Source organism: Halichoeres trimaculatus, unplaced genomic scaffold (genome assembly GCF_033239565.1).
Source record: "Halichoeres trimaculatus isolate MK-OKI-2021-1 unplaced genomic scaffold, fHalTri1.1 fHalTri1_scaffold_5, whole genome shotgun sequence".
NCBI lineage: Eukaryota > Metazoa > Chordata > Actinopteri > Labriformes > Labridae > Halichoeres > Halichoeres trimaculatus.
In genome coordinates this window covers 12,360,670-12,386,527 of record NW_027437183.1, presented here as the reverse complement: position 1 = coordinate 12,386,527, position 25,858 = coordinate 12,360,670, and the positions used below count along the sequence as shown (strand labels likewise).

General features: G+C 41.1%; 3 protein-coding genes across 4 annotated transcripts in view; 2 read left to right on the top strand and 1 right to left on the bottom strand.

Annotated features, from left to right (window-relative positions):
* The first annotated feature begins 884 nt into the window (after window positions 1-884).
* LOC141789880 (LHFPL tetraspan subfamily member 2a protein-like) lies at window positions 885-18,054 on the top strand. Its single transcript, XM_074669387.1, has 3 exons — window positions 885-1,029; window positions 13,971-14,680; window positions 16,288-18,054. Exons 2-3 carry the CDS (start codon window positions 14,269-14,271, stop codon window positions 16,542-16,544), a joined length of 669 nt encoding a protein of 222 aa, XP_074525488.1. The 5' UTR covers window positions 885-1,029; window positions 13,971-14,268; the 3' UTR covers window positions 16,545-18,054.
* An 80-nt stretch (window positions 18,055-18,134) lies between these two features.
* Window positions 18,135-25,447, bottom strand: LOC141789876 (secretory carrier-associated membrane protein 1-like). 2 transcript variants are annotated; one of them, XM_074669382.1, is made up of 10 exons: window positions 25,175-25,447; window positions 23,438-23,518; window positions 23,100-23,210; window positions 22,901-22,912; window positions 22,464-22,575; window positions 22,084-22,212; window positions 21,756-21,915; window positions 21,465-21,566; window positions 21,261-21,378; window positions 18,135-21,050 (listed from the first exon to the last, which is right to left on the bottom strand). In XM_074669382.1, the coding sequence occupies exons 1-10, from the start codon at window positions 25,229-25,231 to the stop codon at window positions 20,889-20,891; spliced, it is 1,044 nt and encodes a 347-aa protein (XP_074525483.1). In that variant the 5' UTR covers window positions 25,232-25,447; the 3' UTR covers window positions 18,135-20,888. The 2 variants fall into 2 exon arrangements, with proteins under 2 accessions (XP_074525483.1, XP_074525484.1); XM_074669383.1 differs by lacking the exon at window positions 22,901-22,912 and having other exon boundaries at window positions 25,175-25,444.
* The window catches only part of LOC141789878 (corticotropin-releasing factor-binding protein-like), an 87,146-nt gene continuing 85,705 nt past the window's right edge, over window positions 24,418-25,858 (top strand). The window contains exon 1 of the mRNA XM_074669386.1: window positions 24,418-24,507. The gene's annotated coding sequence lies outside the window, so the exon portion shown is untranslated. The remainder of the gene's footprint in view (window positions 24,508-25,858) is intronic.

Genomic DNA, 25,858 nt, shown 5'->3' with positions numbered 1-25,858 from the left:
ACCACTCTCAAATGTTGTTTAATCTGTACAAAAGCCAAAGTCTTAGCCACAAATTGTGTTTTACAAAGTGTGATGTGCTCCCATGTGTCTCAGCCGATCCAGTCGATACAAAAACAGCAGTATTTTTAGCTTAGCTTTGTGCTCACTCAATGCTAAGCTAACCAACTGTAGCTACATGGTGTGATTCAGTAGAAAAAACAGATGATATTGTTAAAAAGATAATAACTTTAAGAATATTTCCTGGATGTGGTGATGATTAATCCAATTTTCTAACCCTCAAGCCAGCAAGACGGCAAGAAATTCGATTACAGTTAGCTTAGGTGTGGGTTAGCAAAGTGTCCCTCTTGCGCTAGCTTCAAAGTCATTAGCTTAATGACTGGAGCCTTACATTATGATAATCCACTGAAGCCACAGTATTACAACACAGTTTAACAGTAAACAAAAAAAAACAAACAAAAAAAACAAAGTGGGCTATTTATGTTGCCATGTTTCGCTACAAGAGGGCATGCTGCTAGATGCTGCTCAATCCAAGGCTAAGTTGTTATTATTTTAAACATATACGTCAAAGGCTGGCTATATTTTCAGTTTACAACACTTCTGGCTAAACTATGAAATTCTTTCAACCTGTATTTTGACAGTTTGTATTACCATGCATAATTTGACTCTCAATATGGACTTTTGACTTAGTAAAAGTTGTCTATCTTGGTTTAGGGCCTACACATCAAGATACGTTGGTCCTCTTTTATAACGTTTCTTATCATCCCTGCAACTTTTCCTCTTCTCCTTCTTCTGACGTTCACAAACGGAATGGGGGGAGGGTAAAGGGGGAGGGAGGGGAGAAAAGAAGAGAAAGCACGACGTCAGATGTTAGTGGGAGGGCTTAAAGTGAGGGAGAGAGTGGAGGAATGAGGTCCTGAAGAAAAAGAGAGTTACTGAATGACTTCTTGAAAGTCAAGCTGCGCTGCACCGGGAACAGAAGCAGGGCTTCAAAAACAAAGGACAGCAGCGGGACTAACACTTTGACCACACGTAAGTAGAAAACGACGACAGAGACATAATTTAGGTATGGTTAGCACTGACTTTAAATCTCTCTGTTGCTGAGTCCTTTCGTTTAATTTGTCATGTATGAAACAACTCTTGTCTTGAGCTAATGTCATAGCTAAAATCTGCATGTCAGTAACATCCTATTTGAGCTACAACCCTGGAAGCAGCAGGTAAGAGGTGGTGGAGTTTGCAGTCTTCATCTTTAGATTGAAGACAAGGAGATAGGCATCGCAGAGTATTTGAATGTTTTTATTTTCTCTTTCTAGAAGAGACGTGAGCAGGGAGGGAGAGCAGCATCTTTGCAAAGTGTAACAGAGATATGACATTGGTCTCATTGCTGACTTGTTCATGTACAACATCTGGTTCATAATCAGAAGTTGTTTAATTTGCCTGTTTTCTGCATAGCAATGAGGAACTAGATTTTATTTTTGATATATATATATATATATATATATATATATATATATATATATATATATATATATATATATATATATATATATATATAGCTGCACAAAAAGACATCTGGCAGCAGTTGGACTTCACAGCACATCCACACCTCCACAAGAATTCTACCCTCTTATTATTCTCCTTTTTGGTATTGTTTTTATTTCCCAATCTGTCATCCCCACATGTTCACACTGGGACCCTGCCTTCCCCTTCTCCATCCACCACAACCTTGAGTCCTTGAAGTGCAGTGAGGAGAAGGTGGTGGAGGAGGAGGAGGAGGTCCATCTGTGTGTGTTAGTGTGTGTGTGAGAGAGAGAGCCACCCATGGAGCTCTGTGCCTGACACACACTGCTCAGAGAGAGGGGGAAGTGGTACTACATCATAAACTAAACAAAACCAGGAAAACGCTCAGTGTTTACTCTAGTGGAGTTCAAGGACAAACTGCAGAGTAGTGATGAGAGGAAGGGATCACCACCACTGTCCCTCAGAGAGTGCTTTCACCATCCTCTCAGAATCCAAATCTCAAAAACAGACAAATCTAAAGCTCAACAGACTTTACAATTTATAAACCTGCTGTGCTGTGAGTGCTTTAAGTGTGATTGCCCTAACCTGCCCACTCTTCATAGTTTAGACAACCTCCAGGTAGCAAGTGCAAACTTGTTGCATTTGAGCAGTGTGAAGGTGATAGCAAAGGGAGATTCTGTGAGAAGTGTGCTAAGACAACGCAGAGTTATACTGCAGATACATCTTAGATTGATCTATAAGTTTAAGAGAGAAAGGGGTCACTCAGTGCACTCTGGGTGTTGTGATAAAGACTTGAGAATTTTGATGCTTTAAGAGAAGATTTTGAAGACACAAAAAACGAAAAAGATATCTCTATGTTTTCCTTCAAACTACTCTGCAAAAATTCTTTATCCACCTCTTTTTTTGTTGGATTGATTACCTTCCAGGCAGCCGCTGTTTACCACTGACATTCCCCGGGGTAAAAAATGAGCTTACACATTTTAAACAAGACTTAATGGATCATTTGAATTTAAAACAGTGGAAGTAGCAACTCAGCTGGATACCAACATTTTACACAAAGGTTCTCACAGGCTAACTAGTATATTTTCTTGCGTTAAAGCTTCTATTAGACAGAATAGCTGAAAATAGAGAGGAAATGTAGGGAGTGAGGGGATGACATGCAGCAAAGAGCAGAGATGGGGAGCTGAACCACTCCCTGCAGGGTGCATTGATTTGTGATTTACTTTTTTATGCAGTTTATATTGAAACGGCATATCATCTTTAGTCTTTTTCATATTTTTGAGTCCACACCAGCAAGAACAGTCATCATGGCTTTGTACTTTGATATTAATCCTGCATTATAGGAGTCTGAGTGTATCATTTCTCATCACATTAGAGTGTTGCAGAAGCATTAGAGAACCATTGTACCATGAACTGGCAAAATAAACCAGTACATGCATGAGCAACAGGATTTTGTAACTTCAACTTGCATTTAAATAACAAAAAAAACAGTGGTTACCGGAAAGGTTGAAATCCCAACTTTTCTTTAAAATGTTGCAATATCTAAAGTAAAATAAATTTCTGTGTGGTCCCACTAACATTACAGTAAAAGAGGCAGTGCAGAGTTGTTTAGAAGGAAAAAAGGCAGGAGAGGTTTGTTTGTGCATCCATCATCTTTGCAGAAACAAACGAGACAGCCGAAGGAGTGAGGAGAGAGCAGAGCGAGGCCGTGTCATTCTTGTCTTTGTGTGAGTGAAATGTGAGGGTCACTGAGGGGCTTTGTGCGTCAGACACTGAGGGGCCACCTCAGAGTCAGCGTGGGGAGAGAGGGTCTGGGGTGCTGCACAGATTGAATAGGTTAGGGGGCCACAGCGGCCTGTCTTGGAGAATGAGGGAGTGAATTCTGGGCCAACGGTGGCATGTCTTTGAGAGCTTCAGAGAGAGTGAAGGGGGCCGCTGTCGGCAGGTCTTTGTGCAGCCTTTGTTGAGTTGAGTCACACCAGATGAAGAGGGCCGGTACTTATTCAGGGCTTTTTTGGCGCACACACAAACACATGCACTCAAATGAGCTTGGCTGATACTTTTCTCAGGGGAAGTCATGCGTTTTGATGCCGTTATTTCACAGACGGCTGAGCACAGGCTGGCACCTTTCATGGTTTTGGGGTGTGTATTTGTTGTTTTTTTGAATCAGTAAAGTTGTGTTTCTGCACACTGTTGGAGGGCCTGACTTAGTGTTTACATTTTTGTGGCCTCCCATTGTCTTTGAAACCTCAGCCCCTCCTGCTGTATTTGAAAGACTTTATTGACATTGCCTCAACTTTGCAGACAAGGAATTAAACTTAATGTCTTTATACAGCTTGAATGATTTTAGTGCTGGATTTAGGTCTGTTAACTAGCTCTGGAGCACTAAACATGCTTTTAAAGATCTTCACTGGCTGAAGTTACAAGATATATCTGCGGTGAGAGCAGATACATGGGAAACTTTCTCAGTTTGTAACTTCTTTCATTCAATGTTTATGGACGGCTACAAAAGCAGTGGCTCACATGGTTATGGTTAGCAAGACAGAACTGTTGAAGACAGAAGCTTGGTTTGTTTCGTAATATCTGTGAGGGTTGATTGAGAAAGCCTCATTGAAAGCAAAGAAACTGAGCTCGTCTTTGCTCTCTTTGTATGTTTGCATGACTCACTCTTTTGCTATCTCTCCTGTCAGAGGCATGAAGCATGCTGTGAAAGCAGGTGGAAATATGGCTCCCTGAGGCTACAGGTGTAGGTGTGACAAATCCAGGGGGGCATTATGTACAGATCATTAGTGTTGTGTGTACATTACCTTTTTTCTTCTGAAAGGCCTTGTTCTCTTTTCTCCTCACATGGTTTGGGTTTCACAAGCTCTTAAAGCTGCCTTTTCATACAGCTCGGGGCCAAAGTGAGCTCGGTGTTGATCTGTGGCTGTTGTTCAGCAGATAAAAATGTGCTGTGATGAAGATTTACAAGTTATTGCTTCAGGGGAAGGGGTGTCTCTCCCTGCTGATGTTATGGCTTGCCTTCTGTTATTACATCACTCTGCCTGCTACAACAGAGTCTTGATAAGGGTACAGAACGAAACCTCTTGGAAAAGTGATTGGGAAATTGAGAGTTGAGGGTGTGATATGTTAATGTGGTTCAACACTGAAGCTACGTTGCTTCATCTCCCTCTCTTCCCACTGAGCTCCACAGCTTGCATTCTTTTATGAATGAGGGATATGTTTGGTCCTGCCCAGCCTCGGCTGTTATCATACAAGTTTCATATCTCCTGGGGTTTCTTATTTTCCTGGTTCTTGGAAGCACAGAGGGAAGTCAGAGCGTCATCAAGAGCCCATGATTGTCCACATCTTGTTTGGGTAGCTGTGCAGCCTTAAAGATGGTGCCTCTCTGTGGTTTTTGGTTTGAGGGCATTCCTTCTTTTCTGCTCCAGATGCACAGTCAGAGCAGAGCAGATTGCCCTGGTTTGAGGTTTCTGTTTCAGGATGTGTGAGTTAAGAAAAATGAGCTAATGGAGTCCTCCGAAGGCCAGATCAGAGGGGGGAGTCATCTGATCTGAGTGGGTGATCCACCTGCTCTAATTTAGTTTCACAAACGAGGGAAGACTCGTGCTTATCAGAGCCGCCTTACACACATGGAGTCTGGTTAATGTGCGGACAAATTTCAGACATTTAGATCCTGACATTTTCCAGACTTTCCCCTCACACATGTACCATACAAAGGGGGATTGTCCTTGATGGACTACTTACTGGAAAAAGTCTGAATTAGGTGAAGGAGGCCTCTTCAGGGTGACTCTTCCTGGGAAAATGGTATTAGGGATGTGTGCATCTTCTACATGAATAAATGCCATCACCAGCCAACACCAGAATTTCTGATTGGTTAAACAAGTGATTCATATTGTTTTAATTGGTGTAGAGCTGAGATTCAGCCATATTTTTAAATTATGCTTCAACAACTAGCCACTTTAGCCGCGTCTCCACCAAGCAGACCGGTTCAGTTCGTCTCAGTACGATCCGCATTTTTGGCGTTTCCACTGACTTATCCCGAGACAGATCCCCCAAAAACCGGTACAAGCTGGCCTACTATTTTGGGACCCCTCCGTATGGGTGCCAGACTGAACCGATCCGCTCTCGGAAGGTGGAGCAACACACTGCAGACCGTTGATTGGTCAGAAGAATCGTCACTTACCCCGACAGTGGCTGCATTTCTCCTGGCGGCACACAGACTTCCCTGAAGCAAAGCTTGATTGCACTTTGTATCAAAGAGCTACATGCCAATCACAGAGAGGATGAAATGCTGCATGTCTTCCATCTGTATTCTTTGTTTAGCGTTGCATTTTTCTTCTTCGTTGTATTTATTAGCAGTGTAAACTGTGTCACGCTGCTACGGCGTCACACAGTTGTTTAACAGCTGGGGCTTGCGGCATCCAGCTTGCACGCCGCCCACCACGAGAGGGCACAGTTTGCTGTGGAAATGCAAACGGGATCAGGCTTAACTGTACCAAACCGTACTGAACTGACCCGGACTACTTGGTGGAAACGCGGCTTTTGTTGCCCCAGAATATCTTTTGTTAACATTATGACAACATGTTAAAGGGTGTTCGTCTAACGCCTCAAATACACCAGATACATCTGCAGTGCGACTCTATTGTGCTGCATCTTGACTGTGTTTGTCAACTTACACTGGCTGCGTGTTCAGTCCGACAAGCTGTATGACTAACAGATGGCTGGGGTCACAGACCAAGGAGGTCCCACACTTCCCACTCCATTGATAAGTCTCTCTTCATTTATGTTGGGCTGTAAAACCTCCAACCTGTTGACTCCTGATCTGACTCCGCTCATGATGTCCGTTTGTCATTGTAGTCAAGCTAAATACGAACTGATTTTGACACAGTCTGTTTTATTTTGATAGTCACTGGGTGTTTTTAGGTCATGTACGGTCACAACTTCCTGTTCCACTCAATCTTCCCTACACTGAATTTATGCATCACAGATCCGTGCCCGTTAAAAATAGGATAGCTGCATGTCACCTGCAACATGACGGATCAGTAGGGCTGAATGATTTTGGAAAATGATCTAATTGCGATTTTTTTTACCAATATTTCAATTGCGATTAAGCATGCAGTTTTTTGGGGGGGTTATCCTCTACATTATTCATTTAACACAAGCATAAATCATTCTGTAGTATGACCAACACAAAAAAGGGTCAACATATAAGCAAGTATTTCCTGTAGACCAGGCCTACATGTTATGATGAAATGAGATGAATTGATGCATGAATTGATATGAACAACTTATCTTTAATTATTACAAGCACAGTAGAATATTGACTGATTGATTGAACTTCAAGAAGAGCAAGAGGCCTAGTATGAACATTAATCTAAAAAGTAAATATGAATCCTCTCTTATATGAATCTCACACTAAATAAACTGCAGAAATGTGAATAAGACCAAATCTCTGGCTTAACCATTTAAATATGTCAACATGTGGCTTGCAGTATCCATCTTCTATACCGCTTATCCTGTTTAGGGTCGCGGGTGGCTGGAGCCTATCCCAGCAATCATTGGGCGAGAGGCGGCTTGCAGTATTTTACAAAAAAAAACAAAACAAAACAGTGTGTACACATAAATATCAAATGTATCAAAATCTTACTGATCTCTCATCAGTAACAAAACACAGTGCAGGAATGTAAATAAAAAAGTTTTGGCTCAACTACTGAAATATGTAAACTCTTTTTAAATGCACTTTAAAACCTTTTTTTTTAAATTGCAGCCTTTGCAACTTGAAAATTGCATTCTTTTACATTGCAAAATTTGATTAATTGTTCAGCCCTATGGACCAGCCACGCAGACATACTGCAAACAGATCCAGTGTAAGTTGACAAATTGACTCGAATGAAACCTATTTGATCCGTTTGCTGTGACGGAACGGAGACGCACTGCAGACGCATCTGGTGTGTTTCAGCTGTACCCCTTCTCTGGATCTGGACCCATGCGTACTTTAATTCAGTACACTTGAGTGAAATCAGGTAAATTCCAGGCATACTTTTCATATGTATAGGGAAGCTTTGTTGTAAAGGACCATTTCTGTTGTCTTCCTCAATATTCAAATCCATACCCATGGTTTGTCTCGTGTCTAACCTCTCCTTTGTAGACCAATCTGGGTCAACTGAGCTTTGGATCTCCCAACCACCCACCTTCAGTCTTCATTCACTTTCGCCCTCCACAACAAACTTCGGTGGTCAGGACTCATTACCTCAGCACCTTGGCATGCTACCAGAGCCCTTTGCTGATATCTCAGAGCAATTACTCCAGATTTACAGCCCAGCCGCCTCCTCTATCTAACGGCCAACTGACTGACCCAAATATGCCTCATTTTCACTGCTTTGTCTGAGGCAGTGAAAGATCTCGGCTTTATCTGATGTTTGGCTTTATTAGTAGGAGTTTTATTGGGCTTAGAGGCTGCTCGGCCAACAGGTTTAACAGCCAAACATGCGGTGCACATGGCTGGCTGGCGGCCCAAGGGTTGTATTTTCTGTAAATTCCATTAACTAAAGTTTGTCTCAAAGCAGCAAGAGACTGTTCATGTTGGCTCGCTGAATGAAGCGCTGGGAAAGTGTGTGTAAGTTGGCTTCAGGTTCTCATTGCATGCATGTAATCCTGTGTGGCAGACTGAGTTTCTATCAGCAGTGTATAAGCAGGTCCAGATCAGAATCAAGAATAACGGCTTTCATCTTGTAGCATATCTAATGTCTCATCAGTCAGACTCAGCGTCATGCAGGACGACCCCGTGATCTGTCAGTGCTGCTGATGATACATATCTAACTCCACAGGCACACAGAGAGCAGCAGTAACAAAGATCTTACAGTCTGAGCTACATAGATATCTATCAAAAGCAACAGGGAGGCAGAGACCTCTCACCTTGATCGCAGGGCTATGAATAAGTCATAACTCTAAAACACTCCTCCTATACCACTCACATAAACACATAGAAAAGCTTGACCTTGCGAAGGAAGTGCTGCTCAAGCACTTTCCCAGAAGTCAGTTCAAAAAACAGCAAACAAGCGGAAAGTATTAATCAGTTTCAGGATGTAGTGACCTTTTCTGCACCGCAGCATGGTGCACCACAGCACTCACCCTCTCATGTATATAGACAAAGACAGTTGTTGATAAGCAGCATTTTGTTTAAGCCAATAGAAGACCAGACATTGCACATTTTATGGTAAAACTACTTTTCTCTAAATATTAATTTAATCATGTATTTACTTTCTGCTTGAGGGTAGGGGAAGACAAGTAGCATTAAATGACGCCACATTTGTAAGGAAAAAGCATTTGTAGGATGAAAAGCAGAGCTAAGTTTGGGGGTTGCACCCATGAAAAATTAGCTAAATCTCAGCCAATGCTCAACCAAATGTGAAACAATTAGAAAGAAAAATGAAAAGGCTTTCAAATAGTATGATATTAAATATCAAGAGGAATTGTTGCAACAAAGAAATAATCTACCAAACACAAATTGCTTCTCTTTTGATGCTATGTATAATAGTTTATTGATGCCTGCAACCCATGCCATGGGGAAAGTGCTGTTTGAGGCTGTGAGCTACAAAAAGTCAAGTCTAAGCAAGTGTTTGAGTCTTATTTTTAGTCTAACTTGTCTGAATCGGACCGAATATGAGCTTCGTTCACCTGAGAAGCCCAGAAAATCGTCTATTTTGAAGACATAAAAATAGAAAAATTGTCGCCTAGTTTGCCTTTAAAGAGTAAAAAAATCTGCCAAATAGTTAAAAAAAACGACTGGTTGAGTTTCTTTTATTGAGACATTTTTCTTAATTAAAGAAACTTGGTGAGTACATTTCATCTTTTGATTTTAGTTTTTGTGATGCAGCATAATTCTGAATATACTGAGCATTGTTTCAATGAAGAGCATTTTTTTGTGCTGGTGCTTTTAGTGGTGATTTTGGAGAAACGTAGTCCATCTGAACCATCAAAATATTAAATTCAGGAGAATTGTTAATCTCCTGATTTGTTTAGGAGATTTGCCACTTTGTTGAGTCACATTTTACAGCTGTGAATCATCAATAGAAACCTAATTTTTTTTAAGGACTCTTTCTTATTAGCAGTCAAAAGAGATGTGCCTTTTAAAAAATCGATGCCGCAGTCAAAAAAGTCTTTGTCACTTATTTTTATTCCTTAAACATCATTTCCAGAAAAGAAAAGAAAAAAAGCCCTAATGTTCACTTCCTTGAAAACACAAGAAAAAGACCCCAAGGCTTCCTCTCCCTCACGCTGCTGTCCTCGACTACAGAGAGCCATGATGAGGTATGAGTGAAGAGATTTCCAGTAAGAACTGGTGAAGATCACACAAGGTGCCTCTTGACTGCCTCGACAAGGTATGTTTAGACTCCATCCCTGTGGTTTAAAGAGACAGAGCTGCTAATTTGAGGGCATTGTAGTCGTAAGTGACAGCAGCATGCTTGTCTGGGGTGGACTATAATCAGATGCCAGCAGAAGACTGTGCGCTAGAGTACCCAACACTGTAGCCTGGGTGGCTCAAAGCGTACAAACAAACATGCAAAAATACATGCTGAACATGTCTGTAATTACTTATGTATGTTACTCATGGTGCTTTAAATAGAGCTAAAGCAGTCTGTATGGTGAGTCAGGCTGAGCAAGCACTCAAGTGTGAAACCATTGTAAGCACAGGAGAAAGGAAACATTGATAACAATTAGAGCTGAAAAAAACTCAAGGACTGTAAATGAATAGTGGGAACCGCTTCTTAAACACTTCAGATACTACTCATACGTTTTCCTCTTTCAGTTTCTCTCAGGAAAAGGAACCATAAATGTAAACATCTCGGTACATCTTCACAAATATGTATGACGGGTTAGATTAGAAAACAGATTAACAGGTTGATTCATCATTACTGTGTGTGATTGTGCTGTAGAGGCTGTTTCACTGACACTAATGCTTCCTGTTTGCTTCCTGTTTATTTCTGTCACTTCCTTTTTGGCTCATAATGAATAGTAGTGTTTCTGTATTTTCACTCTGCTCAGTTGTAATCCTCTCTCTTAGTTTATCTTCAAGCTGTGTAATTATATGTAGACTTTGGCCAAGGGTTCGTGTAATCTGTAATTATGATTGTAGAAAGAGAATAAACGTTCCCCTACAATTCTGCTCAGGCAAAGTTAATGGTGTAAGATGATCTTGGGAATGTTACAGATAGGCATCACTGTCAAGCTCAAGACAAAGCAGAGTCATTCATACTCATCATAACATCGGCAGAACTACTGGAGAAAACAACCGTGAACTGCAAACACGACAGAATCTTATGAACTGAATCTCACCCTCATCTTGAGTGTTTCAAATCTCATACCTCCTCCACCTCAGATGTTGTCATGCTTGTGACTTTGTTATTCTGACCCACTTCTTCCCATACCTTACGTGAATCACTTTTTAGCCGCATGAGATAATGCTCTTATTTTGTAGCTTGGGAAATGTCTGAAGTGTTTTGAACTGACTCGGATCATATCAGTATTCATTCTCCACAGATGTGGCCGGATGATTTAGCATCCCAGATGGAGGCTGGTGGAGACTTTATGACCGAATGCCGCATTTATTCCCCTTGGGATATCAGAGTGACTTACAGCTCTTGATAAATGTTTGTGGGCTTAACAAAGTGACACTTTCAGCAGGAATTAGAGCATAGCATGAAAAAAATAGTCGGCTCTTATATGATCAGTAAGCTTTCTTTCCCTTATGTGGATATAAATGATCTGTTCGACGAAACTTAAGAAAAAATGTTTGTTTATTTCATAAATGTCACAGACTGCCGACATAGAGTCGCCTTACCCAGTTTGCTTCTATCTAAGCTCCAGTGGCGTCCAGCCATGCAACAAAAATGCAGCCAGATTTGGAAACATAAGTCTCTCAGGTTACTGTTGACATCCAAGTACATTGAAGGAGAATGAAATAGTATTGCACTCCTAAAACCCTAATACATATATACCTTGCTGTCAAGCGATTCCGTTTTTTTGTTTCCCATGAGCACTGTCACCTACTGTCCTAAAGATATATGGCTCTTGCCAAGGCCTGTGTTTGTTTTGGAAGCAAATTTATGGAGAGCAGATCGTTTCAATGCTACTTTTCTGTTTATAAGACAACATTTTGCAGGAGTAGAGTTACATAGAGCTATTGTTTCAAACCTGACAACAAGACTTGATCTGTATCGTTGTTCAGTGAACAGAAGGTAAGCAGACTATCTGTTTAGTGTTACAGCCTGATGCGTCTGTCACGTCTAACGTTAGTGAATCCGAGTTATGTCCTACCAAAGACTGTAAAAAAAAAAGGACGTCATCTTGCATGACTCAAGGTGAAGTCACCACAAAAATTGCTCCCCCTGGTGGCTGGCTGTAGTAAAGGTAAAAAGAATCCGGCACCTGGGCCGTTCTAGATGGGCTGTGGTCAAACTTTAAAAAATAATGTGCCTCGTAGAAATGTTTCTCTCATCTGATTGTTGTGGTGATTTGAAGATATTATTTGTCTGCCTTGTTTTCAAGACCTATTTTTTTTCTGAAAAGTCTTGATTTTATAAGTTGAAAACGAGGCTAAACATCATGTTAAACAATGATTGTCAGCTGCCATTCATGTGTATTTTTTCAGGGATTTTAAAATATGTCGGTAGGGAGAGCCAAGGAGAGATTGGACTCTCATACGGAAAATATAAATTATTATCTTTGTCACCTGGCTCCAGTCATATTCTCTTAGAGTCTCTTATAGCCCCCACTGCGCAGACTCTGGCTGCACAACGGCTGCCAATGACTGCGCCTGTGATGGCGTGACAGGAGCCACACAGTTTTTGTGTCCTACCAGAGCTCACCTACCAACTCCAACCTCACCAAGCAGAGCTAACATAACCTCACTCTTCATTTTATTGATAGACTCTCAAGTTTGAACAGATCACTACAGAATAATTGCTGCATGTGGGTTGGAATGAGCATTATCACAAAGAGCTTAGCCTGTGTTTTAGCCCGTGCTCTATCATTGTCACATTTAGCTTTCTTCTACTCATCTGTCCTTTCTCTTTTGGACATTCTGGCTCCAGTGTTCACCGTTACTACAAGATTAATCCAAAGAAACAGAACACATCTTGATTGCCAGCATGGTGTTGTCATGGGGACTTTTGGTCTACATGCTGTAAATACATTTGTGTTCTCCCGGGGAAATCCGACCAGACCACAGTTACTGAGAAATAGCATCTTAAATAACAGCTTTTGGTGCCGATAATCTCTTTTTAAATTGTGGATCATGAATAGGCAACTATATAAAAGTGAGGCAAGATCACTTAAAAAGTCCCACATAGCTTTTAAGCAGGAAGTGAAGCAAAGACTGAAAATTCTGCAATGACATTTTCATAACTAATCACAATGAGGGAAATTTTCAAATCTGAGCAAACCAAACTCACACCATCTGGTTAGATAGATCCCTCAAACTTCTTATTTGGCTAAATTGATCTTCAAAAAAATCTTAGACTTGGACAGCGAGCCGTACAGTATTCAAACCAGACCATAAATATCTCCCTGGGTGTGTCACAGCACTGCATCATGACATCAGTCGCCCTCTAAGAAACCTCTGAGCTCCCTTGAGACCACTGCTGTGTTGAGGTCAGTGTGGTAACAGCAACTACATCATAACATAGCAACAGTCTCACAATGGCTCTGATTGGAGCCTTTACACACTCAGTCAGACACTCAGAGAGTGACTCACATGCACAAACACTTACACAAAGTCACTTCAGATTAAGAGCAGCTCTGAAAATGTCATCTGTAAGAGGTTACAGTCATATGCTGCAGACAGCTGTTGAATAAAGATCATAGATATCCTTTGGTTTTAGCGTCAAATATAATGAAAAGCTACATTAAAGCCAATAACCGCTCAGTCTAATGCATTAAATGCATTTGTTTGGACTGTGATCTGAAGAGCAAGCTGGATGCTGGAGCTTCAGTGGATGTCATGTGTGTGCATGCCACAGCAGTGAGGATCTGGCATGTTGTTCTGTCAAATGTGGCATGCTGCTGCAAAGCTCTGTGCTGATCTGTGCAGACAGCTGCTCAGCGGTGAGACATTCAAGGCTCCAGTAGATAGATCGGATCAAAACACACAAAAAGCACATCACAAATCAAATGATGACAGTAGCAGTCTGCTCTGTTGTTTCAAGCAGTTGTGTGTGCGTGCGTGTGTGTGTGTGACTCTGTGACTCATCCTGACTATGCCCTCAGACATCTGGAAGTGTTGCTCATGGTACACACAGCTGGCTGATTGTGAACCTGAAAGTAGCGCTCGGTGGGAGGCTGACCTTTATGATTCATGCTGGATGGGAAATCAGTCTTCAGTTCCTCTTTTCTCTCTTTCTTCACACAGATTTTGTGTCTCTGACTCTGTTGTGTCTCTGTCTCCATAGGTTTACTGCACAGACGTCAGCATGGCAGAGGGAAGCTGCTTCGGTGCATTGTAGCGTCCTATTTGGCATGACCAGAGCCTTGAAAGAGGGCAAACGAAGAAGAAAGGAGGGTTAACATCTGCTCAGGGAGGATAAGATCAGCAGCACATCTGGATTTGAACAGGGAACCCACTAAACCTTCTTCTCTGTAAGGAAAGGAATTTAAACTCCTTAATACCAGCGCTCTGCCCCCTGAAGAGCCTAAAGGGCTTCAAAGCTTTTCTTTTAGTATTACTCACATCTCAGAAAGACTTTCACCATGTGCCATGTCATTGTAACATGCCGCTCCATGCTCTGGACACTGCTCAGCATCATAGTCGCGTTTGCTGAGCTAATCGCCTTCATGAGCCCTGATTGGCTGCTGGGATTCCCTCGCTCTGACCCCAGTGCGAGTGGAGCTGGCGTGGACTCTGGGGAGTACCGGCCGTCTCTTGGTCTCTACAGCCGCTGCCTTCGTATTGGCAGTCGAGGAGTCGGGGTGAGCTGTGGACCCTACGCTGGGACCTTTGGAGAAGTGGCTAGTGGCTTCTGGCAGGCGGCCATGTTGTTTCTGGCAGCAGGGACGTTAGTGCTGGGAGTGGTGGCCTGTATCTCCATCTTCAGCCTGTGCTTCCAGAGTATCCTGAAGAAGAGCTTGTTCAACATCTGTGGACTCATGCAGGCCATCGCAGGTCAGACATCTGTGTGCGTGCATGTGTTGTGTATTAATTGTAGTTTTTCAGCATTTTCCTGTATTTAATTAATTGCATTAGAAATAAAAAGGAAAATACAGAAAAGAGATTGAATGTAAAATGTTTTAAGGTATAAATGAATAAAACACAAACTAGAGCAGTGGTTCACAAACTTTCTAGGCGGTTCACCCCCTCTCACCTCCCAACTTAGCTGACGCTTCCCCAATGCCCAAAACATAAAAAAAGAAAAGGTGTCGTCTTTATAGCCACATATACGGTATCAAGTTTAATAAAATAGGCTACTGTTAACACAGAACACAATGTACAATAATGGGCTGAGTGACAGTGGGGAGAATAACAGCAAGTAACAATATAATAATGACAATAATATTTAAAAGTACAGTATGGTCACCAAGCGATGAATTGCAGTCATTGTCATGTAACAAAAATTCAACATTTAAATATTTAAACTGTTAACCCCATTAAAAAAAGTGTTATAAATATTTATTTGATTATTTATGTATTTATTTATTGATACAATATCAATAAAAAATGGTGCTCAGTTGCCATAACATTGACCTCGCGCACCCCCTAGTGGCAGCTCACGAACCACACTTTGGGAATCCCTGACCAAGAGGATATCACAATGTGCAGAATACCAAAATAATAGATTATGAATATAAAATCATCAACAGTAAAAACATTTGTGAAAGATGATTTTTTTTTCCCCTCTCAAAGTGGAAATTGGAATTTTAAGCGGAATTTTTGGGAGTACTTGTCAAGTTTATCACCAACAGGTGATACCGGTCAGTTTGGAGCCTTTGTTAAGAAACTGGTTGGAGAAGTGATGTGGAGGCAAAGCTTTCAATTGCTGTAAGACAGTCAATCTACTACATATTTTGTGGTAGGTTATGTTGCTAAATTATGATAGATACTTGTATTAAATGTCAAAACACTATTCTAAAACACATTTTTTTGACTTCTCTGCAGTCACACATTGAAATCACCCAGTTGATTGGGGAAGAAATAGTCAAATGCTGCAACATTTTTATCCTTTAAAATCAACATGTTCCTGCAGTGAGCTCAGATGAAGCAGTGAGTTGAGCCAAAAACAAACTCAAGAAGTTATTTAACAGTGAATATCTTCCTTCCAACTGAAGCTAATGTAGTAAATCATGATCTGTTATAGATAATCAAAGCGATTACATGTCTGTGCAGGCGTATTTCTGTGGCTTTTTTTTTTAACCCTGCTATAGCCTGAAGGAACGTTTTGTGTGCCTTTCTTGGGTTCATAAGTTGAAACACGGAAGTTTACAGATATGCAGCACCCACAGGTTAAGCATTTCTAGTTTCAGCTTCAGCCCAGTCTTCATGTGGGCCTCTTTCAACAAAGAGGTCCATCAAGTGTGCTTGGCTTGACAGATCTGTTGACTGGGCAATCAAAGAGGAGGGGACTTTCCTCTCAGCATAAATCACAGACATGTCAGCTGAAAATAAATGTATTCTTCACTAGAGATGAATCACAGAGTGAGTAACTGCTCTGAGATGTTTGTCCTTTGAGCAGTGAGGTTCAAATTTTTGTGACTCAACCTTGTCTCCTCCTCCAGGCCTGTTGCTGATGGTGGGCCTCATGCTGTACCCCGCCGGTTGGAGTTCAGAGAAGGTGAGGAGCTACTGTGGCCCCGACGCCTCAGCCTTCCTGCCATCTCAGTGTTCGATCGGCTGGGCGTTCTACACGGCGATAGGAGGAACGCTGGCATCCTTCCTGTGTGCTGTTCTGTCTGCACAGGCTGAGATTGCCACCTCCAGTGACAAGGTGCAGGAGGAGATTGAGGAGGGGAAGAGTCTCATCTGTCTGCTCTGAGTTTTCAGGGACTTTTGGAATCTCCAGGATTCAGAGAAAAGAGATTTCTCTGAGGATGTCATCCACTTTAGGAATTCTGCCTGGTTAAAATCAGCTGATAACCATTAAAGAGGTCTTGATAACAGCTGTTTTATAGTTAGGATGTTGTTCTCTTTTGAAAGTAGCTGAAGCCTAAATGGATGTTGGTTCAGCAGCTGATTTAGATAGCTAAACACTTTTCCAGAGTTTTTTTTACCAAGATATTGTAAAGTTTTGTAATAATCCTTGCCTTAAAGAAACCACTGTTTTTTGTATTTGGATAATTGTTTAAAGAACAGTAGTACATTCTGTTAGTGGACCTGTGGACAAGTTAAACACTGCCAGTAAAACAGTGAGCAGGTTTGCAACATCATGATAATGTTCATTCACATGGTTCACCTGCAAACCTCAACAAACCTCTGAATACTAACAGATGTGAGTCCACAACAGCTTGCACATGTGTTATGGCTTCTAAATGTCCATACTCTCTAAATGTGCTGCACAGCAGGACAATAAGACCCTCTACCTGCCTGTTCAAATGTGCCATTTATGGGGTTGTTCATTTTAAAGGGAGTTCCCCCTGTTACATAGATGTTTGTGGGTCTATCACAGCTTGTTAACCATCAGAGTGTGAGCAGAAAAAGAACAGAGAGCAGCCAGATGTTTGACTTTGGTTAGCTTTTGTGTTGGGATGTTTGTTCACTGCGAGATAAAGCTTATCATGAGTCACCTTCAGGCTCACCACACAAAAGACCCTCTGCTGTAAAGATTTACTCCCCTCAAGTGTCTCAAAATTCAGGTGGCCTTTATTGAAACCTTTTAATACATCTGTGTACATTTTCAAGCAGTTCAAAGACGTCCTCTTTCTGTCCTTGGTACTTTAGGAGAACCATCTGATACCAACCTGTGCACTTGGTCCTTCATTCATTCATTCATTTCACATTGCTGCAAATTTTGTTCACTTTGTATTATTTTTCAAAAAATGCTTCATTGCATTGCTGTAAGTGCTGTAAATGTAACCCACTGTGATTGCTTTTCATTGTAGATGAGATGTGCAATAATTCAACTTAAGTGTGTTTGATGTGAGGGTGAGTAGTCTGAGACGATGAAGAGTGGAGTCATGATATGGATGATTTGTTTTGTTGTTTTTTATAATTTTATATACGAAGCATTTCGAGTCTTTATGTGCTTTAAATTAATGTTTACTTCCGTTGTTTTTGTTACATTAACAAAAAGAGTAACGGTGTCTGTGGCACATTGTTTGATGCTGCATGTGTGAGAGGGTTGGTTTGTGTGAGAAGAGACACAGCCTGTAATTTGTACTCAATAAACTAGGCTTTCTTTAGTTTATCTGTGACATAATTGTTCATCTTTTCTGTCCATTTCATGGACTGTAACTTCAGGCTTTTCCTTGTAGAATCAAACTGTCTGAGGAAACACTGACACCCAGTGTTGGGAAGCAGGTAATACAGAACAGCAGTGCACAGTGCTTTCTAACTTTGGGTGCAAGCTGAAACCAACAGTTCAGAAAATTAAAGATCAGATTTAAGCTATGAGAGAAGAATCAGCACACAGATTTCTTTCAAATTTTATTTCATGTTAATACCATAAATATACAAAACTCAAACTATTTCACATGCAACAAAGGCCAGACAAGAGTGCATTACATTTTCTTTTTACATGTGATTGATAATGGGGATCAAATTTTCAACTTTACAAAATATACAAGTGTCCCTTTTTCATGATTTACTTCTCTGATTCAGTGAAATAACATGGTCACAGGTCAAAAACACAGTTTTGTGTCAGCGAAATTCAGATACATAGTTCTGTACTGCAGACCAGCTTGCCAAATACATCTAAAAGTTACCCACAATGGCATGGCTTCATTCAGCAACTGTTATAAAAACAATAGAAACATGGGAGACGTGGGTGTTTGCAGCAAAGAGAAATTCATCTTTAAGTTAAACATGGCAGGGAACACATCACAAACCAAGATTTTAAAAACAAATCTATATGGAAATTTGGTATATTTCTCACAGCTTTTCAGGACGTAGAATAACACTTGAGGGAGATTTTTTGTCTTTTCCTTTCATACCTTTCATTCACACATCTTCGTCCACACAAACACTCCTCTTACAGGGTGAAGTCGCAGTCATTTATCACTTTTCAATCTAGCTGATGCTATGATCATGTCATTACAAAACCACACAAAAATAAAACAAAGCGTCAAACAAAAATTGAAATGCAAACAACTTAAATTACACCATAAATAAAAACATGTTCTTTTTTGCACTAAGGTCAACAGAAAACAAGAAATGTGCAATGAGTATCAAACAAAATATCTCCAAACAAACAATACTGCCAAGATGTCAGCTTATCATTTCAGGGTGAATTATTAACCTTTACTTTTTTACACTCTCAGGAGTATTTAGTCCACTATATGTGCAGTTCATACATCTGTATTAAGAGCAGTACCAGTCATCAGTCCTCTGTCATGCACATCTTCAGACACTCACCACCATCACCACTATGAGGTGCTAAAGCACGACACAAATGTAACCCATAATTCACTTCTGCGACAGTAGTCTGTACAATTTAGTGCTTATAACACAGTTATCATGTTAAATAAATGAATGTATCTTAACAATATCACTGAATATGCATCAAGTCAATCCTCTGTAATACTAAGTGTTCATTTCGGCTTAGTCAGTAATCCAAGCACGACAGAGGAGACTGGCTTTTCTGTCCGTAAAAAAGCCAGTGGACTGTTAGTTGTTGAGTTGTTCATACACACAGTATCAGGGTTTTTACTATTTAATGTATGCAGATTAATCAGAAGGAAAATAAAAGCTTTTCAATGTCCAATCACATCTCCCACTGTATATGGAACTGTATGCGTCCTCTTCAATGGGTAGCATGACAGCAGGAGGCCACGGCTTTGCAGCTCTTAGATTAATAGCAGCGTTAGTTTTAAACCAGGTGTAAGGGGCTACAGACAATGTAGAAGGACAGAGCCACACAGAAGTTTGCTAAGGTGAAACATACTTAAGGGAAAATGTGAATATTCCTTTTTATATTCCTTCAGTTTAGAGCACCAGGCTACAAAAACACCTTTTGAACCTCCATTTGGTTTTTGGCGACCTACTACCCTGGGCATTACTCAAATAAATCCAAAATATCAACAGTCAGCCGAACAGTCACTGGGACATGCAACAACTTTACAGCTCTCGTTTTCACAGAAACTGAGGGGAAATAAGAGGCTGACGTTTTTTCAACTAGCCACCATCCGTAGCCAGTGTGAAGGCTAACTGTGTACAGAATCACTTTGCCAAATAAAAAGCTACCTTGAGTTTGCTAAACATGCATGTTCTTTTCATGCTGTCAAATCTCAGTAAGCCACAAAGATGCTGACCCAGCCCACAGTGCTAACCAGAGCAGCACATAAGGTGTGAATTATTGATCAACTGACAGGTATCACTGGAGCTCTACTGGGGCTGTGGCAGGTTCTTCTACATAAGAACACGTTACTGTTCATAGGGGTACCAGGATGACCATTTGTCTCTGATTAGAAGCACAGAACAAAGGACAAGGGATAATTTAGCTTTCAGATCTCAGTGACAAGGCACTGAATTACACAAGAAAACAAGTCGGAGCCATATTTTTCAGAAGGTGAAGTCCACATTCACACACAGGGCCAGCCAGTCAAACACACACAGTACTTCCAGTATTTGACCAAGAAAACAGAACTAGTATGTGCCAAACACTGTGATCAGATTATCATTATCATGACTGTAGTACAACCAGGCAGGACGCTGTTTGGAGGTCATCACCATGACAAAACTTAGGTTTGCTAGAAGTGAGACCTCTGCCTGACCTAGGATCACCTCGAGGTGACAGAAGAACAGGGGAAATAAGGAACTGAGCAACATAGTTTGAAATGATCCCTCTCACTCAGAGCAGACCACAGATCAAACATACACTAAGTCACTTAGTGGATGTTTCAAGGGTTGTGAGCAGACAGTCATGAGGCTGAGAAGCAGAGAGGAAGGATGTAGGAGAGTTTTACTGAACCTTGGTTTAAGGTGAAGGGGGACAACACTGGTGGCTTCATCTGATTAACGTCATTGTTTTAATGCCTCTAACTTCTTGCACTTAATATGTGGAGTGTGCAGAGCAATCTTAGTAAAACAACATTCATTGATAAGATCGAATTAATCTGATTGCCTGCAGAGCCAGAGTTGTGCACCTCCAACTTTGTGTGTGTGTGTTTGTGTGTGTGTGTGTGTGTGTGTGTGTGTGTGTGTGTGTGAGAGAGAGAGAGTGTGTTTATGGCTGAGGTTTGAAGGCTCCACGAGCAGCGTTGGTTGCAGCATTGGCAGCAGCGTTGGCGGCTGCAGTCTGAACGGTTTTGTTAGACATGACTCCAGTGGCAAACTCCTGCTGGGCCTTCTCAAAACTAGCACCAGTAGTGCGATACAGTGCATGCACCTGGAGAGAGAAGAGAGGAAAACAAGTTTGAATCAGTGTTATATGCCGACTACAGAGCCTTCACTGCAGCATTTAATGATTGGGGAAGTCAGAAGATAACCTTTGGCCAATCACAACACTTTGACTTAACTTGAGCTTCCTTTCGAACACCAGATTTATAAAATGAAGCAATTGATGCTGTCATCTTGGAGTACTTTATGACTGTCTCACCTTCTTGAACATAATGAGCGAGCCCACAGACAGTGCTGTGAACAGAGCTGCGATCAGTAACATGATGATGCCCACTGGGATACTGGTGTTCAGGCCAGTCAAGGCTGCAATCCAACCACTGGCAAAACGATACGAGAGCAATGTGAGTGAACTTTGACACAAACTCAATGAGATTCAGAATCATTAGATGCATTAAGTACTCACCATGTTCCCCAGCCGGTGATTCCTATACTTTGTAGAACATGAACTCCAAACTGGCAGATATAGACGAAGAAGAAGACGAAAAAGCGGAATGAACTGTCACTCCTGCAGGAAAACAGAGCAGAGGTTGGTGAAGGAGCAATGATGGGACCGTAAAACGACACAAGCAGAAAAATTAAGTGGAGGGTTAGAAATAAATAACAACAAATGAACATGAACTCTAAAAGATAACTGTATTTTTTACTTTTTTCTGCTGCTAAAGAGAAAAGAGTGTTTATTCCCTTGTCTTCATACCTGAAAGCCCCATAAAGAGGTCTGTACCAGCAGACGAAAGAACACGGAGTAAACAGCAGGAACCAGAGCATGGCCAGACCAAAATCTACACCACGAGATGCATCCACACAGAACCAGGCCAGGCAGCCGAACATGTTCACAAAGAGTGTGCCTGCATGGACTAGTAAATAAAAACAAAACACAAAACATAAATAAGAAAACCAATGCCTGTTTCTATTCTGAACTGATTGGTAAAAGAAGTGATTTAACAAACTCATGAAATTATCAATTTGAACATATATTGGAGGTATTGCTCTCTGATTTTAAGTGTTTCAGATGGTTTACTTACACATCCAAAGGTTGTACATGATCTTGACAGTCTTTTGGAACTCTACAGGAATGTCCACTGCAATGTCATGATAGAAACAGGGACCCACAGGGAACTTCTCTGGTAATGGAGGCCAGTTATTCTTACGACCTGCATAGATTTAGGACACAAGGATTAGCTGCTGGGCATTACATAAGAGTTGCTAGGTTAAAGCCCAGTTCCAAAAAGCACAGAAAGAATCAAAGGCATTTTATCGGTATACATTTATCATTCAACCAGAAGAGTTTATGTAAGGAGTATATGGGTGTGTCTTAACTGAAACATAAGCAAGTATCTTTGGCTATTCAAACTCTGTGGTAAGTGAGTATTAAAGCAACTTAGTGATAGACTGACAGACTAACCTCCTGCAGCGCCATGCGATTGTAACTCTCTCTCCCGGCGATCAAGCTCTGCTGCTTTCTTCTCCAACTCCTCCTGCCGTCTCAACAACTCAGCCTGAGCACGTGCTTGGTCCTAATACAGACAAGAAAAACCTTTTAAAATTCACCACTCAGCATTTGACAGGAGTTATAATATCCAATCAAGTAAGAAATAGGTTTGTTTTTCCACTCAGGTGAACTTTGGTGTGTTAGTTTAAGAGAAGAAAAATGGGGTTAGGATTGGAAAAGCAATAAGCTACTGTTGTTCACTCACTTGTCCTTTTTAGTTAGTACTGAGCTGGCTCTAAAGTTAAATGGCAAGAAGAATGCTATAGGTTGGGCATGGGCATTAAATGAATTCTCACTTATCAACACAGCGATATAAAGATGTATGGAAAACATCAGACGATAGACAGTACCTCATTACGCTGCTGTTGGCCGGTAGAAAACAGAAAGTAGATGAGTTTATGAGGACCAAGAGAAAATGTGAAACAAAAGCTTAGAAAAGGAGACAATGTACAAAGATGTTTAATGCTAACCAAAGAATCTCTGATGAAGTTAAAGAAGTACAAAACAAACTCCATGTGATTAAATAAATAGGTTTTTTGTGTTTCATACCTGAGTCTGTAGCTGTGAGTAAGCTGGTGGCTCCTCTGTAGGCTTCATGATGGCCGGTTGTGTGTTTTGAGCAGGGGCAGGGGCTGATCTGGGGGCATTTCCAGGCGCTGCCTGTAAACCAGCGCAGACTAGCTAAGTCAATATTTGTGCAATCAAAGAGACAGGCCCTCGATCAAAACTTTAATTAGACCAAGGACAAATTCTGTCTGTGAAATCCTCTGTGATTGAATGGCAAAGGAAGTGAGACAGTAGGGGTTCAATAATCAGGTGAGAGACATAGAGGCAGACAAAACACATGCATTCACACACTCGTCAAAAGCATTGCTAGCAAAGCTGACCGTTCTGGCGTCTGTGAAGGGGTTATACTCCTCCAGACCACCAGGAGGGGCAGACTGGGTCACCTGCGTCACCGAAGGATCCTACGGGACAGAAAGGATCACAAAGGGTTTGAGGGAATGAAGCTGCTACTATAAAATCAAAAGCTTTTGATTTGTGAGAATCACTTCAGCTCAGAACATCTACTGGGTCTGTTGATTACAAAGTGTCTAACATTACAGTTACAGACTGATTGACTACAGAGAGGGTGCTAACACAGAGGCAGGAGGTACATTTAGGGATATAAATTTGTTAGTGAGACTAATTTCAATTTCAAATGACCACCAATCATACCACCAGCGTCTATTTACATGGAAAAAAGTTAGTATGCAGTAAAAAAATCAAAATCTGCAGCATGCAAAAAAGTCCTACTGATCTGGGAAAATTATGCAACTGACCAGTCAACCTTGCATACTGTTCCCCTTAATGCTGTTGTCGTCTATTTCTACTTGATGCAGGGGGCACTTAACTTATCTACTGGAATGAGCTGGTATTAAAATTATTACACCACAAAAATACAACACTAATATGACATGGTCCATAAAAGAGAAGGGAAGAGGTGCAAAGCAAATTCCAGTAAATGTGTCTGTTTACTGCTACATAATTCATTAAGTCAATATAATCCACAAGTTTTTTTCAAATCATACATGGATTCCATGGAAGCAATTTTTCTATTAGCCGTACTTCTGCTTTCCAAAACTGGAAACCAGCACAGATCCAGCAGAATAGGCACACTACATTCTTATGTAGCAGGAGGTAGGAGGTTTGGAAAACAGCTTTGATCTTGAGGTCATTTAAACTATTAATGGGATCTGGATCAGAGGGAACTGACAACAAACTTGGAAGTCCAGTGTGGTAGAAGTGTATGTAGTCCTATAAAGTGCCATAGAGAGCCAGGATTTCATTCCAACCAAGGCTCCACCCACTGACCAACACACCCACCAGGGGGTGGGGCCTTGACGTTTAAATCTGCACCTGCTCAGGTGTTCGGTTTGGACGAAAACCACAGGGTGGCAGATACTGTATGCTAAAGGTAAGGAGGTTTTTAAAGGAGAGTTAAATGTACAGCTCATCACAGTAAAACGAAAAACATGTATCTATGAGAAAAAAACCCATCTAAAATTGTCTTCAATATATTATATTATTGAGGATGTTTACTAAATGAATCAGCTTCTGTGCTCGAGTCATATCAATACCGCCAGCCACGGCGTATTTAATACGTGTTCAATAAAGTTTATGTTGTAACACTGCCGATACAATACAGAAATGACGTTTAAATCCCCTTAGCATTTATTTATGGCACACAATGTACCAAACTACAACGATGCTAACCATCCAGTTAACTATCTATCAAGCTAGCAAGTGTCAATGTTTACTGTCGGTGGGCTGAGCTAGCCACTCAACATCATGTGTCTTTGTTTGAGTTTGCGTTAATGAACTGTAATTACAACATTTCAACCAAACATTTGGCAAATACATGCCAGATATTTCTGAAAAAGCCTTAATGTCTAAGGGTGGAAGTAAATACGGACAACGACGTTTAGCTCGTTCCGCTACTAAGCCCAATACCTAGGAAACCCCTAGCTAGCTGAAAAGCTACGAGCTAGCACAGGTAGCAGGATGCTAATGTAACACCGGCCTCATTGAGCTTTTCAAACGTACGTTGGTGAACGAGCTAGCTGGCTATCTAAGTGAGCTACCTGAAAAGGATTGCTGAAGTCCGGGTCTGCAAACGGGTTGCTGTCAAAGTCGGACATTATACAGCCTTTCTTATGTCGGTTTTCTATGTGGAAGAGCTTCCCAATTCCCCAGGGAAGGTTCAGTCCTATGATTTGACTGCCTTTCTCTCTGCTGCTTGCAGACTTCTCCGCCTCCTTCTGATGGAGACCCCTTGGTTAGCAAGTTAGCCTGTAGCACAAAAATGGCAGGAGAGGATGCGTGATGAACGGCACCGTGGTGCGTCACCGTTTCAGCACCGTGGAAAGCATGACGTCCACAGGTAGAACACATCTAAACCAAACACAGCAGAGTATTTTTTTTTTTTTTTAATATCTTAGACTTTAACACTTACTTTAAAATCTGTAAAACCCAACTTTGTATGCACTATTGCCAAACTATAAATATAAAACTCCAAATGACCAAAAGTGTTCATCAAAATCCCTGCCCGTGGTCTAACAGCTGCAAGAGAATGAATAGGCTATTTAGAACCATACATCATAAGAGCATTATGAGTGTGATTAATACTAACTAGAAATATCAAAATTTTGATAATTCTCCAAATTGTACCAATTCCACTCAGGAAAACCACAATTGTTCAGGGTGTCCTTTCTTTAGAGCACCATACCATTGGAATTCAATACCACAGTCAATCATAGAGCTACCAT